This window comes from Peromyscus maniculatus, chromosome 12 (genome assembly GCF_049852395.1).
Source record: "Peromyscus maniculatus bairdii isolate BWxNUB_F1_BW_parent chromosome 12, HU_Pman_BW_mat_3.1, whole genome shotgun sequence".
NCBI classification, from domain to species: Eukaryota; Metazoa; Chordata; class Mammalia; order Rodentia; family Cricetidae; genus Peromyscus; species Peromyscus maniculatus.
The window spans coordinates 87,826,848-87,847,543 of NC_134863.1; the positions used below are offsets into that span (position 1 = coordinate 87,826,848).

The 20,696-nt window shown below is 47.8% G+C and overlaps 1 protein-coding gene across 6 annotated transcripts in view; it reads right to left on the bottom strand.

Moving 5' to 3' along the window:
- The window catches only part of Prdm15 (PR/SET domain 15), an 83,955-nt gene that overhangs the window by 60,710 nt on the left and 2,549 nt on the right, over positions 1-20,696 (bottom strand). For all 6 annotated transcript variants that reach the window (XM_076549320.1, XM_076549319.1, XM_076549318.1 and 3 more), the window contains exons 2-6: positions 11,211-11,256; positions 10,520-10,613; positions 8,811-8,964; positions 6,792-7,044; positions 702-803 (exon numbers count right to left, since the gene is read on the bottom strand). In XM_076549320.1, coding sequence (XP_076405435.1) covers positions 702-803; positions 6,792-7,044; positions 8,811-8,964; positions 10,520-10,613; positions 11,211-11,256 — 649 coding nt within the window. The remainder of the gene's footprint in view (positions 1-701; positions 804-6,791; positions 7,045-8,810; positions 8,965-10,519; positions 10,614-11,210; positions 11,257-20,696) is intronic.

A 20,696-nucleotide genomic window follows, 5' to 3' on the forward strand; every position in this document is an offset into this window, starting at 1 on the left:
AGGCAAGTCATGGTGGTTTCTGGTCCTTGCTTGAGTCTACCATATCTAGAGCTTAGTCAGCAGGACAGTAGGAAGGGTCAGGCCAAGGGGAGGAGCTCTGAGCAGCAGCTCATTGTGGCCCATGGGGCAGACAATACAAAGCCTGGGACATCCTGACAACCACAGGCATGTGCCAACATGGATGAAAAAGCTCAGCACATGGGCTAAAGAGATGGCTCAGCAGTTAAGAGCACAGGCTGCTTTTCCCGGAGGACCTGGGTTCAATTCCCAGCACCCACATGACAGCTCACAACTGTCTGTAGCTCTTCTTCTAAGGGATCTCACACCCTCATACATGCAGGCAAAACCCCAATATACATAAAATAAAAATAAATAATTAAAAGCCAAAAAACCCCTAAAACAAAGAAAGAAAAAGAAAGAAAGAAAGAAAGAAAGAAAGAAAGAAAGAAAGAAAGAAAGAGAGAAAGAGAGAAAGAAAGAGAGAGAAAGGAGGGAAAGAAGGAAGGAAGGAAGGAAGGAAGGAAGGAAGGAAGGAAGGAAGGAAGGAAGGAAGGAAGGAAGAAAGAAAGAAAGAAAGAAAGAAAGAAAGAAAGAAAGAAAGAAAGAAAGAAAGAAAGAAAGAAAGAAAGAAAGAAAGAAAGAAAGCTCAGCACAACAGTTTGCCCACCTTGGGTAACCCCCGTTTGCCATTTTTACCTTACCGTTCAGGAGCTGAAGCTCCAGGAAGGAGCTGGAGCACACCTTACACACCCATTGGCCACGCTCAGGCTCTGCAGGGACACTGGGCTCAGGGGTACCTGAAGCTGCAAGACACAAGACATAAGGGTTAGCCACCTCAGCAGAGTATGGCCTGCTCCCCAGGTGTTGATGACAAGAATGGAGATGCCCACAGACTCATGAGCACTTGTATTCTAGGCAGGGTCCTCAGTTTCACACACTGACCAAGTTCATCCCCATTTTACAGATGAGAAAGCTGAGCAGATGTGATATCCCTGTTACTACCACAGGCTCAGCCCTGTCATCAGTTGTATAATGTGCCCTCTTCCTCCCAGTCACCAGCCCTGTGGGACCAGAGTCCTTCATATTCTCTAAGAGAAAAACAAGCCTTCAGGACCCATACTTGAGCTGGGCCTGGTTATGCAGACCTGTAATAACAGCTACGTAGTAGGCTGAACAAGATGACCAGAAGTCCAAAGCCTAACCTGGTCATAGAACAAGTTCAAGGACAACCTGGCCACTTAATGAGGCCCTGTCTCAAAGTTGTTGTTTTGTGTGTGTGTGTGTGTGTGTGTGTGTGTGTGTGTGTGTGTGTGTGTGTGTTTGTTTTTTTAAAGAAGGGCTGGGCATGTAGTTTAGGAGTAGAATGCTTTACTTGTATTCTACCTGTAACAACACACACAGACACACACAGAAACACAGACACATACACAGACACACAGACACACACACACACAGACACACACACACACAGACACACACACACACACACACACACACACACACACACACACACACACGAGACTCATATTTAAATCTTCAGTGGCTCACATAACAGGGTATGGTCAGACCCACAACAGCCATCTCACAGTGCTCCTGAGAATGGAATGGCTGTGGCCCTGGCCCAACATATCCCATGGAGATTTTTGTGATAGGGTTATACCTTGTAACTGTTGTCTGGCAGTGGAGCCGGGTGCCTGGATAGGAGTGGCCTTTAAAACTGTTCAATTTTAGCCAGGCATTGGTGGCGCACACCTTTAATCCCAGCACTTGGGAGGCAGAGCCAGGCGGATCTCTGTGAGTTCGAGGCCAGCCTGGGCTACCAAGTGAGCTCCAGGAAAGGCGCAAAGCTACACAGAGAAACCCTGTCTCGAAAAAAACAAAAAACAACAACAACAACAAAAAAAACTGTTCAATTTTTAAAAATCCCCATCTGGGGCAGGTGGCTGCCACCTGGACAGTGCCTCTAGTCCTCCAATAATGACACACAGGAACCCGAGGAGGGACAAGGACAGGGGCTCAAGAAATACAGACTGACCTTGGCAATGCAGAAGGGGACTGTGAGCTCATTTTGAAAAAGTCACAGGCACTCTCTGGGACCTACACTGGACATGCCTTGGGATCTGGTCTAGCCAGGTTGTCTGTGGAGCCAGTCCACAGCTACCATTCCTGCCTGTCATATCCAGACCCATCACCATGTAGCTTAACACTCCAGAGGCCACTCAGAGGAAGCGCCTGAGCCTAGATAGTCTCCCAGATCTACATCTATATTCCCACCATGCACCAGGAAAGAGCACATCCCATCTGTCTGCATCCCAAGCTAGTGCTAAGAACACGAAGAATAGAGATGAGGATGCAGACCATCATAGCTAGGGAAGAAACATGCAATATGGAACCTGTTAGACTGAAATCAAAGACAGGAAAAGGTCACAAAAAGGTGGCAGGTGGGAACTGCATCCTGAATGTCCCACCCAGTGTCTGAACTCTTCTTTGTCACTTTCTAGGAATCTGCTGGTTAGGGACTCCCAGGAAATGGGGAAAAACAGAAATAAGAGCCAAATTCCCATTTCTCACCCAGGTTCCCAAACATACAGAGGTTCCCAAGAAGGGGTTCAACAAAGGACCCCGTGGGGTCCGGCAGGGGCTCAGCAGAAAAAGGCATTTGCCACCAACCCCAATGACCTGAGTTCAATGGGACCCACAGGATGAAGGGAAGAACCAAATCCACATGTGTGCCATGGCATACACACATATAAACACACACACACACTTACACACTTAAATGTCATTTTCTTTTTTTTTTTTTTTTAAGATTTATTTATTCTGCCTGCACATATTCCTGCAGGCCAGAAGAGGGCACCAGATCTCATTACAGATGGTTGTGAGCCACCATGTGGTTGCTGGGAATTGAACTCAGGACCTTTGGAAGAACAAGCAGTGTTCTTAACCTCTGAGCCATCTCTCCAGCCCTTAAATGTCATTTTCAAAAAGGAGCCCTTGGGACACTGAGCTGGGATTCCTCTCATCTAAGTGGCCCACCAGCTCCTACACTAATCATCCATGAGAATTTGTACTGCCCCAAACAGACCCCTAAAGCTTGGCTACCTGCTGCTCTGGCACTGAGTGAAGACTTCTCATCGGAAGAACCAGGTAGTCATGACAACACAAGATTTGCCAAAAGGTAACTGTACAAGATTAAGAATTTTTAAGGAAAAAACCCAACAGCCAATAGCCAGCAGATGAGTCCTTAAGTGCCAACTGACATTTCCAAACATAGGGAAATGTCTCAGCCAAATGACACGACAGAGCCCACAGCAGCACTGTCAGCTCGAGAAGGAGGTTTCAGGTGTGAGCACAGGTCAAAACCAAGAAACAGCAGGGCAGGCACACACCAACTGTGAGAAGTCCAGCAGGACACACAGCAGCTCAGCTCGGGTCAGAGGGTCACCAACGGTGAAATCGGGAGGGGAGGACAGGCTACTCTGTAGGAGACTATGGTGGAATCACACACTTGCATACATACAGCCCCTGAAGTGGGCGCTCAACATGGTGAGCTCAACTGAATGCATGGAAATTGGTTTGAAAGTTAGAGAACACTTGTTACAAAGTCAGAAGCAGAGTGAGAGAGTGGCCAGACTGGGCATAACATGGCTTCCCAGGGACTAGAAGATGTTACCTTCTGTCTTTCTCATTAGAAGGGTGATTCTGACCATGCTCCCCACTGCACTCACCTGTTCATGCCCTTGGGAGGAAAGCAAGCCACACTTAATGTGGGCTCAAACATGTAACCAGAACAGCAGTCCACAGCAGGACAAAGAATTCAAGTCCATTTTTTAGAGTGTCACAGCTGCAGCAGAATGAAACCTGCTTGTTTGCTTGCTTGTTTTTTTTCTTTTTTCTTCGCCTGCACCTCCCCACCCTCCTCCGAGACAGGGTTTCTCTGTATACCAGCCCTGGCTGTCATGGAACTCACTCTGTAGACCAGGCTGGCATTGAGCTCATAGACATCTGCCTGCCTCTGCCTTCTGAGTGCTCGGATTAAAGGTGTGCACCACCCACCACACCTGGGCTGAAACTTGTTTTCATTAAGCAGATGTCCCTCACAGTGCTGCCTGGTGAAGCTGCTGTTAAGTGCAAATACCAAGTTTGCTGCACCCCAGCTGCTGCAGCTGCCCATTCTCAAGAGAATCCTACCATCCATCACAGGCTGAGGGAAGAGCAAAGCTTATAGTAAAGCTTTTCTAGCAAATGCTCTCCACTCATGCCATCATAAAGTAAAAAAAAAAAAAAAAAAAAAAAGAAAAAAAGAAAAAAGAAAAAAGAAAAAGAAAAGAAAGAAAGAAATCATTAAATTGAACCATCATATTTCAGACCTGATTCTAGAGATCTACAAACTGACTGACTGACTTGTATAACAAAGATGCCCATCTAGAGGAAATATGAAAGGGGCAGGAAGAGAATGAGCCTTCCTGGCCAATGCTCATCAGAAAGCCTGGGCCACAGTACAGCTCCTGAGGTCTCACCCACCTAGGCTGAGGTCAAAGTGATGTCCACAGGACTTGCCCACTCCACCTTAGGGTGGCAAACTGTCCAGTGCATACACAAGGACCAGAGCTAAGCAGAATGCAAAGCCCATGCCTCTCAGTTCCAACCAGGGAACTAGAATCAATTAGTACTCCTTTCTAGATGTCTCACACCTCTCTTCAGAGGCCTTGCTGTCTGTGGGCTTTTGAGATGTGGGCAAGGAGGGCTGCAATGCCTGGTTTCTACTGAGGGGATACATTCAGCACACAGCCCAAGTTCTGCATGGGTACTGTGGAGTGGGGTATAAGGAAAGGGCAGACAGGTGGCCAGGGAGACAGGCAGCAATGTGTGAGGGAAGCTGCCACTTAAACAGCCAGTGGGGAAGCCCAGGGAAGCATATGCCAGCAGCAGCCAGCCTGAGAGGGCCAGGCAAGTGCTCCACAGAGAGAAAGACATGAAGATTCCATCTGGTTGACAGTAGCCAGTGACCTGCACCACTTACAAGTTGTCCCAAGACAGGGTGAAGTGTTTCTGGGCTCCAGAGCTGGGAGAAGCCATCCATATCTGTACTTAGCTCTGTTGTGTGCTGCTTTATGAGGCTGGCTCCAAAACATGCACCCAGGCTCTTCCATTCATCAAAACCACAACTGACTAGAAACATAGGACAGGCCAGAGCCCTCTCATTTAGGAACCTCCACCTGTGAGATCTTTGCAAAATGTTAGGAACTGCCCCATGAAGCCTTTCTATCACACCACACTTGGCATAGCAAGAAACCATTTTCATGAGAGGTCACTATATCTGGGGGTCAGAAGCAGAGTTACTATCCCACTTTGATGATGAAAACTCTTTGTGACAACAATGAGCAAGGCTGCTGTCCTGGGAGAGGCCCAGGATCCATGTTAACACAGTGACGGCTTCTCCATCATGAGATCCTGAACCTGGTGGCTCACTTAGATGATTCCTACATGCAGAACTACATTTCTTGAATGCATATGCATCAGGATACACACACACACGCGCACACACACCTCTGCATATGTATACACATGCACAATCCTACCTATCTGTATATACAGACAAGTATACGCACACATCTGTACATCTGAGCACACACAGGCACATACCTATAAATCTACACATATACTAACATAGGTACATACCTCTGTATCTACACACATGTAGACTCTTGCATGTCTGTACATACACTAACACATGTACATTCCGATGGATTCATACACTCTAACACATATACAAACCTATACATCTATAAGAAAACAAAATGTGCACTGTGTATTGTACACATGTTGACAAATGCACACATTTGTGGATCTGTACACACATGAGAAGATTCATGCATCTATTAATATACAAGAGCATGTGCTCTGCAGCTTAAAATAATCACATGCACACACCAAGGCAACTGTCCAGACACACCACACTTTTGCCTGGGCACACACATACACACATGTGCATGAACCAGACTTGGGCAAGAGCTGCTCTCCACTACAGTGTCAGCACTGGCACACTGACAGCATAGCGGCCAGATCTGTTGTCTAGTCCTAGTTCCCTTACCTTCTGCATTGTGATGTGGGCTCCCCCCTCCCCGAGTCTCACCTTATACACTGTCACCTGGCCTGTCCCTGGGCTTTACCTGTCACTCAGCCTGGTTCCCTCACCTTCTACACCAGCGTTTCTCAACCTGTGGGTCACAAACCCTTTGCTGGGGTTCAACAACCCTTTTACAGGGGTTGCCTAAGACCACCCCAAACACAAATGTTTACATTATGACTCCTAACAGTAGCAAAATTATAATTATGAAGTAGCAATGAAAATAATTTTATGGTTGGGGGTCACAACATGAAGAACTGTATTAAAGGGTCACAGCACTAGGTTGAGAACTACTGTTCTATACTGTCACTCAGCCTGTCCAAGGCCTCACCTTCTATGATTTGGCCTGTCCTGGGCCTCTGTGCTCATAAGAATAAACTGTTTCCTTACAGCATCAGGAGGGTAGGTCACTGTGGGAGCCCTGAGACCAGAGCAAGAGCCAACCTGTATTATACCCAAGGGCCTCAAATCACCTAAAGACAGAGAGGTACCATCTCTTACCAGCAAGTGTCCCAAGATTTGGGTAGGCACTGTCTGTCACCCCATAGGCCCAGGCATGGGGGACAAGCACTATTCCATCCCACCTTCCCATCTCAGCTGCTGGCACCTACATTAGCATCTCTGTCAAGGGGCCAAACTGTAGTGAATAAATAGGATGTACCCTGAATGCTAGAGCAGGCCTGCTTCAGCATGGGCTTGTCCATCTTCTTGGCATAAAAGGCAGCATACCACACACGAAGTTCAGTGCCTGCAGGGATATCCCTTGAGGTGGTGAAATATACATCACTGCCATGCTGGTAGGCTGTCAGGTTCTGGTGCCCTGGCTCTAGTGCTGGCCGCACCAGCATCATCCAATTGCAGTCATCCTCGTTGGAAGTGTCGAAGCACACAGGATGTCCGTCTTTCTGGAATACCTGAGGAGAGGGCCACAGATTGGTAACTGACCAGTCTATCAGTGTGCTTGGGACCATGGGGGAGACCACACTGCTTCTGATAAGACCTGTTAATAAGCTGTTTACTATAGCCAGGGGATCAGAGAAAGATTCTCGGCCTTAGATGGGTCAGGCTGGTCACAGGAAAGAGGAAGCTGAAGACAGGCAACAGGTCCCGCATCACTGAAGTACCTGAGTTAAGACACCTGAGCTGTTCTGACATCAAGGGGACCCTGAGCTCTCCTCCTATTCAGGAATCAAGAGAACCCTGAGCTTTCCTACTGTGCAGACATCAAGGGGACCCTGAGTTCTCCTCTCTAGGCATCAAGGAGACCCTGAGCTCTTCTCCTATCCAGCATAACAATCCCAGCTTCATTGGGAATGGGACACATGAGTTCTCCCTATGACTCAGGTTGGTATCCAGACATTGGAACTCTCCTCCTGGTTCTGCTCCAAGCATGGCATCAGCAGAGTTCTTCAGTCCAGGTGAGCTGTTCCTGGTCTGCAGGTCAGTACAGCTTCTGAGTTAGAGAGCAGGGCAGAGAAAGCCTTTAGTGACTCTGAGTCAGCGCAGGTGTAGGGTCTGTTCTCTATCTGTGGAATGATGCCAGCCTCCTTAGGGATCCTGCCCCACTGCCAAGCTTTTCCTGAACAGATCCCTACAAGTGTAGGGCCCTCAGAAACGCAGGGGCAAACTGGGAGGCCACCAGGTGCCCAGTGACTCCTAGTGGGTATGGAAGGCACACTTCTACCCTCTTCTCAGGGGCACAGGGCTTCCCTTGGGGGACACAGGTGCTCAGAGCTGAGAACAAGTTGATACCTGAAAACATCCTTTGGAATTGAGGAGGTGAAAAGAAATCAAACAGGCATGAAGGACTTTCTCCAGCCATGTGCTGACACCAGTGTGAATCCATAACCCGGGTGCACAGAGGGCAGATACTAAGCTACTCGCCTTTCTGGGCTCAGATTTAGGCCTTTCCCATCATTTTTTAGCACAGAACCTTTCTTTCTGCTTTCCGTACACTTTTCCTCCTGTAAGTATCTGTCAACAGGTATTTGTCTTTCCTTTGACTGAAGTCTGTCCCATAAGCTCAATATCCCAAGAGTGCCAAACTCTGGGGCTACAACACTTAAGGCTGGTGGCTACCTCTTTCAGGTCTTAAAGAGAAGCACATTGTCCCTAGGGCTGAGAAGCAACCGAGCCTTCATTTGTTTATGTCCCAACTATTTCTGAAGGTTGGTCCCACGTGTGAGCCTCCTCAGTCTCAGAGGCTTCCTGGGGTTCACTTTAGATCCTCAGCCATCCCTGTAACCGACATGACTTTGTTTTTCTTGGTGTTATGTATCTAAGTTGGAAATACCCATTCTCCCTCAGCCAGATGTGCTCTGTGCAGCCAAGCCCCATGCTGCCCTCAGTCTCCAAGCACTTCCTGCAACTCACACACGTGAGTGAGACTGCCACACTGGTACAGGAAGCTACAGAGACCATTGCTATGCTGTAGGCACAGCACCTGCTGGGGGAGGAGAGGGCTCACACCAGCATGGGGTCACTCCTGTCTGTCCTTAAGTGCACTCCCCAAACATCCACAAGTAGGCACTGCCTCATACTGAGGTGTAAACACAGTGAAGTGGAGGAAAGACTTCTCAGCATTTACAGACCGTCACCACTCAGCAGTCCTCACTCCATTCCCATCAGAAGTCATGCGGTTCTGAAGGGGCCATGAAGCTCTGGCCCATGTAGCTTTTACCTTCAGAGGAAATGCGGATTCCTTCTCCCACTTGGCGACCCTCCTGGACTCGAATGGACCAAACTGTGTGCGCTTGACTAGCTGGGTTACTGCAAACACACCTTCAGCCCCATCATCCAGGCGTCTGATCTCCAGGTTAGAGGGGAGGGAGGACCTGAAAGTAGAAATTTCAAAGAGGTCCTGCTACCCTTCCCACTGGTCAGAGCAGTGCAATGTCTGCATGCCCCCATCGTGTTCCAAAGATGCACTTTGTCACAGAGCAGAACTGAAGCTCTCCCTAAAAGGGGACAGGACTGGGGCTAGGCTTGTGAGGACCCAGAGCCCATGTACTAAGGGACACATTTAAAGCCCCACAAGACAATGCTGACGCCGTGTTCCTAGGGGGCTAGGGTACAAGAACTGAATCAGAGAAGGTTATGACCTTCAAGGTTGTAGAGAAGGCTGGATGAAGGGAGAAGGAGCATGGTAAAGTGTTTTGTACAGGCTGAAGACCAGCAAAGGGGCTCTGGACTGGGTGGGGTGGACCAGCTTCATTAAGTATGTGGCTTTATTAGCCAGACTATAAGGTCAAAGAAAATGCTGCAAAAGGAAGTCACAGAGCTGGGACCTGAGGATGGATGAAGCTTGGGCCAGTGGGAGACATGTCTCGAAGCAGAGGTGAACCATCTCCCCGGGGATGAGCAAATGCTGGGCTAAGAAGGAAGAGTCAATGGCCAAGGGCTCTGGTTTTGCACCCAATGTCTTCAACTGTATTTTGATGGACAGTTGGCACCTCACCCCCACAGGAGAGCTCTCTACTTTGAGCAAAAATGTTTTGAAAACCTAAGTCACAAATAAAGATAAATAAATGGGAGTAGGTACCAGTTGGGAGATTTCTAGAAACAATAATAAGACATTGAGCATTATTAGTTTAGCATCAGACTAAGTCAGGGACTGTCAGAGCCTCATAGGGGTAACTTAGGTTCTCCACATCTCAAGCTACTGGTAGCTTATGGAACCTTACCCTAGATCTCTGAAGGCATGGGCCTCATGGGAAAACATGGGCCTGCAGAGCAATGCTTGGCTACTAAACTGCCTCAGTACATCTGCAAGGTTTGCTTTTCTTGGTAGCTACAACTTGACTTGTTCCCTGGACTACTTATCCAGAACTCTCACTCTAGCCCATTTTGTCCACAGTGCATACCTGTTCGCAGATGTCTAGATTCAGAATACAGATGAAACCCAACAGGCAAACCTATAGTTTGCCTCCTTCCCCCCAAAAAACAGGGTTTCTCTGTATACCAGCCCTTACTGTCCTAGAATTCATTCTGTAGACCAGGCTGGCCTTGAACTCACAGTGATCCACCTGCCTCTGCCTCCTGAGTACTGAGATTAAAGATGTACACTACCACTACCTGGTGAGTTTGGCCACTTTTGTTCAATTCATAAATTGATAAAGTCCAGGCTGGCACAGCCCAGATCCCGAGGTCCCTGACTACACCAAGGAAACATACCCTCATGCTTTGAAACTGTTAGGACTCATCCCAGGAGGAGTGTGTCCAGCTCCCTGGGGGATGGACCACCCCCCAACACACACAGTCTCTCACTTTGCCCCTCAAACCTCCTTCTATCTGTAGACACTTGGGGCCTTTGCACTCTGGCCACAGTAGACAAGCAGAGAGCCCTTCTTCATAGACAGGATTGCTGTGGAAGTGTAGGCACTCACTCACCTTGCCCTGCTCAGGACAAAGGAGTCCTTGACCATAACCACAGGTCCCAGTTCAGGACACTCCGAGTCATGGTACTGGCTACAGTCTTCACACCCTGTAAACAGACGCTGAATGTCAGAGGGGACAATGTCCAGGGAAAGAGAAACCCAAAGACCACAACCCTGGAAAAGGAGACCCTAGTGCCATGGAGTTCATGAGACTTGTAGGTTGACACAAAGACAAGCAAAGGTATAGCAGATACAGGAGGCCTGGCCACAAAAGTCACCTCTTAGTGCTCCTGAAGCACAGAATGCCAATCAAGAATCCCTTCCCAAGAGCACCAGTCTATGACACTTTCACACATCAACTCTATGGTTAGGAAGATCAGGATCCAGGATAGTACTAACCCATTACCCTAAGTCTCATACCCTTCACTCTTTTCTAAACCTTAGGTGACTTTCTGAGTTAAAGGTCACCCAGTCGTGTGCCCCTAATGGAGTCCTGAAGAGAAGTGGCCTGAGGCTACAGCTCTGTAGCAGACAGGTAATACCCAGGCTCTCAGAGCAATTCAGCAAATTACAGATTCAAAAAAAGTGCACGTCTGTGTGATACAAACAAAATGTGGATGTAGCTTTGCCTAGACACAGAGTGTCAATCCCATCTGTGTTCTATGACATCACACTAGCCACAGAGAGGCCTATGGGTCACTTACAGATAAACATGATCTCCTCACTGCCATCTTCAGCCATTGCTGACACCTGTCAAGATATAAGAGAGACCCATTAACAGTGAGCTTTTACAACACAGTTTATGTGTGGGCTTTCCTGTATGTATAGGTGCACACACACCTATGTGTGCATATGTGTGAAGGTCAAAGTCACCCATAGGTGTCAATCTTCTGGAGCCATCCAGCTAGTTCTCCAAGACAGGGACTTTCTCTGGGATCTGGAGTTTGCCACTTAGGCTAAGTGGATAGCCAGGGAGCATCAGGGATTCTGTCTCCACCTCCCTAGTGCAGGAATTACAAGCACATACCACAAGCCCAGGTTTTAAAATGTAGGTACTGGGGAATCGAACTCAGGCCCTTGTGCTTGCCTGGAAAGCACTTGATTGACTGAGCCATCTCTTCAGCCCACTAGCAGTTTTTAGAGATAATCTCTTCTAAGGTTCCTTGGTCCTGTGCAGGGATATAACACAGTGCTTTCAAGAGAACAACGACTGGAATCCCTATTTTTAACTTTAAACATGTTCTCACCTACAGTAATATTGTTTCTTAGGAAGAGCAATAGATTTGAATGCCCTCATGACAAGGGGGTCTTCATGAACTCAGATTTCCACTACTTCACAGAAGCTGCCATTTATAAAATATACACTGTATTTTTTTAGAAGAACTTTTCTTACTGCCACTGATTCTCTGCCCTCTCCAGGCTGTGAATTCCTCGTAGACAGACATTGCTACTGCAATCTGTCCTTCAGTATCTAACTAGTGCAATGTCCTCATCATCCCGAGTGGGTAAAAAGTAGTGTCTGGCCGGGCGGTGGTGGCGCACGCCTTTAATCCCAGCACTCGGGAGGCAGAGCCAGGCGGATCTCTGTGAGTTCGAGGCCAGCCTGGGCTACCAAGTGAGTTCCAGGAAAGGCGCAAAGCTACACAGAGAAACCCTGTCTCGAAAAACCAAAAAAAAAAAAAAAAAAAGTAGTGTCTGACACACAGCATGGTGGGTTCTCCTCTTCCCATACAGACCTCTTCAAGCTATTTATATTTCCCACGCATCCTTTGAAGGTGCCTCAAAAGCAACCATAGTAGGCAGTTAAGCACAGAGCAATACTGTACCACACATACATTTCAGACAGAGTGATACAGCTGTTGTTCATTCTGGGATATCAGATGCATAAGATATAAGATAGATATAAAAACATCTACTTCATGCAGTTTGGGAAGAAACACAAAATGAGGTGTACCCAGCATGTCCCACCCAAATATTATCCCCACATCCTTCCTGCTGTCTGATCACCCTGCCTCCATGGTGTCCACTGCTGGTTATCATCTCAGGAAAGGATGCAAGCGGATACACACTTCCTAAATGTTAGTCTCACTTGCCCTCCATCTCAACCCCAGCAGCTTGAAGATTAAAAAACAGGTAGCAAAAAGCTGCAGTGAAAACTCAGACTGCTTGAACAAATTTTTACTGAGAAAAGAAGGGAAGGGCTGAGAGCGCCATGATGGGAGAAGAAAGGTGCTATACACAATCTGGGGAGATGAGCTTCCAAGTTTCAAATTTCCACATTGCTTTAAAATGCTAAAAAAAAAACAACCAGGCACATTAAACCCCAAACTCAGCAAAACATTTTCTTTTTCTGGAATCAGCATCTAAGCTAGAAAAGGGCTCAAGGACCTACTAACTCTAACCTAGTTCCACATGAGGTGATAGTGTTCCCCAAAATATTGTGCACCCTAATAAACTTATCTGGGGTCAGAGACAGAACAGCCACAATATTAAACATAGAGGATAGGCAGTGGTAGCACATGCCTTTAGTCCTAGTATTCCAGAGGCAGAAATCCATCTGTTCAAGGATACAGCCAAGCATGGTGACTCACACCTTTAATCCCAGGGAGTGATGGTAGAAGGCAGAAAGATATATAAGGCGTGAACACCAGGAACTAGAAGCATTTGGCTGGTTAAGCTTTTAGCTGGTTAAGCTTCAGACTTTCGAGCAGCAGTTCACCTGAGAGCCATTGGTATGAGGACTCAGAGGCCTCCAGTCTGAGGAAACAAGACCAGCTGAGGATCCGGCAAGGTGAGGTAGCTGTGGCTTGTTCCGGTTCTCTGATCTTCCAGTTCACCCCAATACCTGGCTCAGGTTTGATTTTATTAATAAGACTCTTTAAGATTCATGCTACATCCACACCTCTGCCTGGCCTCTCAGGACTCCTGGCAGGTGGGTCCCATGTGGAGTGGGTGCTAACCCAGGATGGGGATAGTGGCTGGTCACTGAACAGAAGGCAAGGAGGAACTGGCTGTTTCAGGTGCTGCTGGCTGGAGGCCTGTGGGAAGCAGAGCTATCCTCTTCCTGGCAGCTGAGAAGCAAATGCCCCCTGGGAAGGCATTTCCCTAATGGCCTAACTTTCTTTCACAAGGTTCCTCCTCCTAAAGGTTCTGCCATCACTCACTAGTACCATTAGCTGGGACCCAAACTTTAACCTACAAACTTCGGGACAGGGGTGGGGTGGGGTGTGTAAGATTCATAACTATAACAAGAAGCAGCATCAGGGTGACACTCGTGTCACAAGAGCCTGAGGGTTTGTGTACCACAGCAGGAACACACTCTACATACCAGTTACACTCAGGTCAGAGAGCTCTGCAATCAGAACAGATAACAAGAGGCTACCCCAAGCCATAGCTAGATCCCAGCAGGACACAGAACACAGCCAACAAAGCTAATCAGAGCAGAGCGGACGAAAAAGAATCTGCTCTGTTCTGCTTGTTTTGAAGCTGGAATCTGCACATAGAGGTGTGGTAGGATGCTTCTCCCTAGGGTAGCAGCCAGCCTCCAGTTCCACCCCTCCCAGCAGTGCAAGGACAGGAACCCTAAGCCAGGAAGCTTTAGATGTTGCTGTGGAACACAGGAAGTGTGAAGCTTACATGGTGCTTAACATGAGAATCCTGGGCATTTTTATTAGTAGGATCTGGTCCTCAAAGTACAGCTTCTAGAATCTTCTAAGCAGAAGTCACATGAAGTGATGATGTACATTTTCAAAGTTTGCTCTCATCCATTAATGTGCTGTGAGTGTTCCTTTGTAGACCCTCCCACATTAACAGAACAGTGTTGGTGTAGTGACACTCAACTATGACCCCCCACACTAAGCAGGCTGAAGCAGGAGGACTGTGAGTTCAAGGCCAGCCTGGGCTACACAGGGATAACTTGTCTAAAAACCAAAAAACGAAAAGGGTACTATTTGATGCAAAAATTAGAGGGGGAAAGAATTAAAACTTTGAGAGAAAACTGCCTCTCACCAGTTTTCAAGAGTGTGTTCCATGGACCAGGAAGCAGCAGCAGTGCTTGTTCTGCCTGGATGCTCAAACACCTGGCCAGCAGCTAGCTGGGGCCCAGCAGGTTTTCTGCATCCTCCAGCTGACTCAGTTGCAGCCCAAACCTGGTCCATAGCTATAGCACACCAACTAAACATGACCAAAGTGACAGAGGGCCACTGTGGCACTGTCAGGAAACCAAACGTGTTTTGAGGTTCTGTCAAGGACCTCCTGAATCTAACTGGTTGGTGATATTATTTTCTGCCTTACTTAGCCTTCCTAGTTCTTTGCCTCTCCATAGAATTTCTCTTCCTCCTCCTCCTCCCCCTCCTCCTCCTCTTTTTGTTTTTTCTTTCTTTTTTCTTTTTTTTGGTATTGTCTTGTTGAGCTAGGGTCTCACTATGTATCTCTGAAACTTGCTATGGAAACCAAGCTGGCCCTGAACTCAAGACATCTGTCTGAGTGCTGGATTAAAGGCATGCATTTCCATGCTGGGCTTCTCTATGGAAATTTTAGGACAACCCTGTTTATAGCTGTGAAAAGATCTTGGAAGAGTCAAGCATACAGACTTAGCTGCCTTCGCTTACTCTCATACCCCAAGCATCCTCATATATATAATTCACATTTAAGGAACTTTCTCACATTTAAGGCTAGGCAGTTTGGGCATGTTCTTCACTTACAACAGATCTTAGCTTGAACAGTCACAGCTCAAGGATTTAGAAGCCATCTCTGATCTAAAGGCTCTAGGGATTTCTGTTGAAACAAAAGGACCATCTTTGCCATTGGCACAGGCTTTTAGGACTATATTAAAAGCAATAGGGGAGAAATTTCTACAGGGAAAAAGCAAATGAACAGTTTCCCAAACTCTGTACTGTGATCTAGGTTCAATAAAGGAGGGGCCCTGGAGTAGGCAGAGAGAATCTTGAGCTGAACACTTTGGAGCACTACAAACTCCACTCAAGAGATACACCAGGCACTGGAAGTCTAAGGAATCTCGCAGAATACATCTGCTGAGATCAAAGCAGGGCAACAGCTCATCAGCCTAGCTGGGTAGAGACCGAGGGGCCACAGGATTATAATCAGCCCTGTACTAGTACAAAAGGGCTAGATGCCAGATTTCAGCACGTCTGCCCCTGCTGACCCTGGGGGGTGAGTATTACCCTTTCCTGGGCCTTGGTTTCCTCACTGGACTATACACTCTGAGTTCCTTTCTGGTCTGCTCCAAACAACTGCAGGAAGGCCTTCCTAGTCCTACCACCTTGCCCTGCCTATTCCTGTGCAAAGACAGACACCTGAGAGCAGCTGTATAACTAGATGCAGATGCAGAATGGTTCCAGCATGCCGTTCATGCCAGATGATCAGCATGACTGATGGGGGAAATGTCTTTCTGTACGCTGCGAATATGTGTTGCTCTGATTGGTTGATCAATAAAGCTGTTTGGCTTATGGCAAGACAACTTAAAGGCAGGTGGGAAATTCAAAGAGAGAGACAGAAAGGAGGAGGGAGGAGACACCAGCAAGGCACCCAAGGAGCAACATGTAATGGAACACAGGTAAAGCCACGGAACATGTGGCGATACACAGATTAATGGTTATGGACTAATTCAAGATATAAAAGCTAGCTAGCAAGAAGCTTGAGTCATAGGCCATGGCCATACAGTTATAATTAATATAAATCTCTGTGTGTTTACTTGGGGGATATGAGTGGGAGAGATTTGTCCCGGCCACCAGCAGGCCAGGACACAGGAAAACTTCCAGCTACACATAACCAACCCAGAAGGTACCCTTTACACTTCTTGGTCACCTGAGCTCTGGCTCCCATATTTGACCTTGTGGGTTCTGTGAGTTCTTCTAAGCTTGTTTCCTATGGAATGCAATGCTTTCTACCATTTAATGAGTGTTACTTTCTAGACTCCCTGCCTGTTTAGTGTCTTTTCCTGCTTCAGGGATAAAATACTCTGACAAAAGCAACTTAAGAAAGAAAGAGTTTATTCTGGCTTATAGTTCAAGGGTAGTCAGTCTTGGTAGGGAAGTCATGGCAGCAGGAGCTTGAAGTCATGCTTCACATTGGATCCAGTCAGGAAGCAGACAGTGATAAATACTTCCCAATGCTCAGCTGGCTTCCTCCATTTTACACAGTCAAGATAGGTCTACCCACATCAGTAAGTACAATCAAGATAAGCCCCCACAGGCTTGCCCAGAGGCCCCTCTCCCAGGTGATTCTTGATTCTGTCAGGTTGACAGTTAATATTAACCAGCAGCACAGCTTTGCTCTCACCCAGGGTTCACCACCCTCTGTTAATCTCACTCTCTTCACCTACCTCTTCACCCATTCTTAAAGTTCAGACTGTTCTCTTGCCCAAGTGATCATCACAGAGCAGATGCACAGCAGGACCCGCACAGCTCCACACCCACAAGTTGAGCACAGTGTCACCCACCTGACCCTCTGCCAGAGAAAATGGTCCTTGCAAACAGATGTGAGAGGGTCAGAGATAGGCAGGGTACACTGGTCCTCTGATGTAACCACAGTGGCCAAGCAATAGCTTCCTCCCTGTAATCTGAACTGCTGCTCTTCAGAAGGTCCCATGCTTACTACCAGACATCCAGGCCTGGAGTCAGAGCACAACGGTGCCTTGCTGGGCCTCTCTCCTCTTAGCCTCATGGACCCCACAGCCCAGAGTCTCCATACAAGCCTCTCTGCTCAACAGCTCCTACAGACAGGGCTTGTGATCAGACACTGCTCCTCCACTTGACTTTCTTGTTTTGAGAGTGTGTGTGTAGGGTTTGCTATGGGCATACCTATGTGGAGATTCTGCTGCTGGAGGAGGGGAGGCTGCACACCCTCACTTTCTCCACAGCATCGTCTAGCTGTTTAGAAGACCAATGAGGTGGGCCCCATGTCCACCCATTTCACTGAGCCCCCTTCTCAGATGCCTGCATGTTCCAATTCTTCCCACCACTAGAATTTTGCTTTGCTCTTCTCAAGTGCATTGTTCCCCATGTTTCTCCTCTACTTCCTGGGTTCCCCCTCACACACACACATACCCTGAGGCTTCCCTGGAAAGCCTGGTTCTGGTCTGAGTGTGCTTATTGGAACCTTGAAGCACAGCAAGCTGTCAGGGCATGGCAATCTCACTCATAATGCCAGATACTGCAGTCAGAACCCTTCTGACCTACAGCTTCCAGCACCACACCACCATGTCTGATTTCTTTCCAGCCAGCAATGCACTTGTGTGCAACCTCCACCTCCAGATCTGGTTTAGCCCCTATTATCTGAGGTCTTAGGGCTGGGCTTGCCACTCTGGCAGCTTGGAGTCCTCAGCTCTGAAGTTGCCTAATTTTTGTTTGTTTGTTTGTTTCCTAACTTCTCTACCCTTTCTGAACTTCTTAGCTCATCTACAATGAGGTTGTATTTCCAATGTTCACTTCTGGTTCTTGCAAAGGGGTTTCTGGGCAAAAGAGAGGTGTGCAGTCTAGTCCACAAAAATAGAAAATGAGGCAGTGTGTTTAACAGTTACAATGGCAGAATTGTGGCAGCCTGTGAGGGCAGAGTTCTAGAAGCATCTTGCTTAACACATCGCACTAAGCTAAACAGCACTGAGATCCATCACAGGAAAGAGAAACTTCCATAACTATTTAGCATGTGTTCATCAAACTTAAAAACTGCCAAAGACCTGCAGAAAGAACTAGACACAGGGAATATGCTTCTCAAAGGCAGTCTCTTAGCTGGATGTAGTGGTTCTGCACACTTCTGCAGCCCAGGCATTCATGTTTCAAACAGCAGAACAATCAAGGCAGTCTCTTGACACAGTAGGTATGGTCCCTTTTCCCCAGTCAGAAGGCAGTAAAAGTCCAAACGCGTCACCCCTGCACACTCCCGGCACTGCTAAGGACTCAGGACACACTTGGCTTCAGTACTGTCCCTCAAGCCATGTCATTCATCCAAGGGATCCTGTGATACTGGCACTTTCTCAGCCCTCAGAACTATGAATGAAGGCCGGGACCACAGTAGACAGAAAAATATGCCAAACAGAGCCTGGACCAGGGGGTATCTCTCAACAGAAGGAAGTGGGGTCACAGGGTCTTTAAGCACCCCAGGTCTAGTTTACACAATTTACCAACAAGGCTCATAAGATCCCATGGGGCTCAGTGCCTATCCCCACCCCATGTGACAGAGGTTGGAAGAGAATGACGGACTTCAGCAAGGCATCCACCTGTACAGGTTTCCTAGGGATTTAGTCAGGTCCCCTTCCCAGACTCTATGTCACCTTTTGCTTTTTCCTCTCCCAGAACTATGTGGTCTCAAAACTCTGGCTGTGATATGGCTGTCACTATGATGGTATCAGGAGGTGAGTGGGTGGGCCTGAAAGGTGACTGAGTCACAAGATGCTGTCCCCTCTCATGGCCCTCCCCATCCTGCCCTATTAGTGATGCTCTCCCACATGATACTGCAAGATGGTCCATGCCTGAAAGCTAGGCCCCAGTGCCCAGCCTCCTGGGCCCAGAAAGGTAACCCCAGGATACCCAGCCCTGGTGCCCTCTAACCCAGCTAGGGACAGCCTCCATATGGTCTTGCTCTTAATAAATTACCTAGTCTGGGGAACTCTGTCATTTCACCAGCAAACAGACTAAGCCAGAAACCTTCCCCGCATCTATCAAATTCCTACCTACTCTTTACAAGATCTATCCTAACACTGTTCTCTCTGCAAGTCCACTTAGTCCACGACTGCCACACACGGAAAGGATGCTCCCCACCTCCCCCGGAAACCATTCCCACTGTACCTCTTCTGGCAGCCTCTATGGACACCCAGAGCTCATAAACTGAAACAAAAGGCTTTGCCTGGAGGTCACCGGTGTGACCTTCTCTTTCCTTCCACTGTGTAAGTCCTGGGGAAATTGCTGGCTTTTTCACCCCCTAGGGAAGTGGTTCTCAACCTTCCTAATGCGGTGACCCCTCATGTTGTGGTGACCCCCAACCATAAAATTATTGTTGCCACTTCATAACTGTAAGTTTGCTACTGTTATAAATCATAATATAAGTATCTGAAATGCAGGATAAAAGGGTCGAAACCCACAGGTTGAGAACCGCTTCTATGGGCTCTGGAATGGGAGAACCATCCTTGGGTCCAGCAAACAGCTCCATAGGATACTCTCTCTGTTGCCTACATCCCCCTCCATCAATATCAAGTCCCTCCCACCCCAGATGCTTTTCTTCCCTCTTTGGACACCCCATGCCATTTGTATGCCTGTATCTCTGTCCGCATGCAGTGGCCCTGCAGTGTCTCCTCGGCCGTCCCAGCTCCCCCAGATTCAGCATATTTTAGAAAGCCACCTGTAAGCCAGGATTCTGGTGCAGCTCTTGCCCCTCCCTAGGTCTGGACCCACCTCTGAAGCTACATAATGCCTGGTACCAGGCACAACACTCTCTGCCAATATCCTCACAAAAAGTGTTTTACCATTCTCCATTCCCTGTACTTCAGTACCAGCTTACCTGACCAGGCCTGGTTTAAAGAGCAGCAAGAGATGAAAGTTCCACTGACCTCTAAAATAGATCCTTAAGTCACTCTTGTAAATGCAGCTATTAAAATTTAAGGCCTATGATGGGATGGCCCCAGTCACCTCCAACTCACAGGAATCAGCTTCTCTTTAAGCATCAGCAAACTGACCCCGCCTCTTCTCTGTACCCTCCTGCCTCCTTCCCTGGAGATCCTAAACCGTCCATTACACACTGCTGCCTGCAATTGCTCTCCTGACGCCCCTGTTGTAACTTCTCGCAACACAAGTATGTCTATTCGTTGAATCAGACATGATTTCACAGGACCACAGGCTGCGCTCATTTCTTCTGAGTGAGCTGTGGCAGGCTTCACTGAACTGTCACCGAGCACCAAAAGAAAGGTCTAGTTTTGAGAAGCTGGCTCAAGGAAGTACACAAGCATATTATGGTTCCCTATTATTTCACCTGCAGAGGATAAATGACCACTATGGCTCTTCTTCTGGGAGACCAGAACAGAGTCACATGGATGAGATGGAGCAGGAGGCTGGGAACAGCACAGCTTCATGCCTACCCTTCTGAATTAGGAAACAAAATTGCCGATTGGAGAGGGCTTCAAGCTGCTGGAGGGTGGGCACCCACGGTGACTCCATATTCCCCATACCCATGGAAGAAGA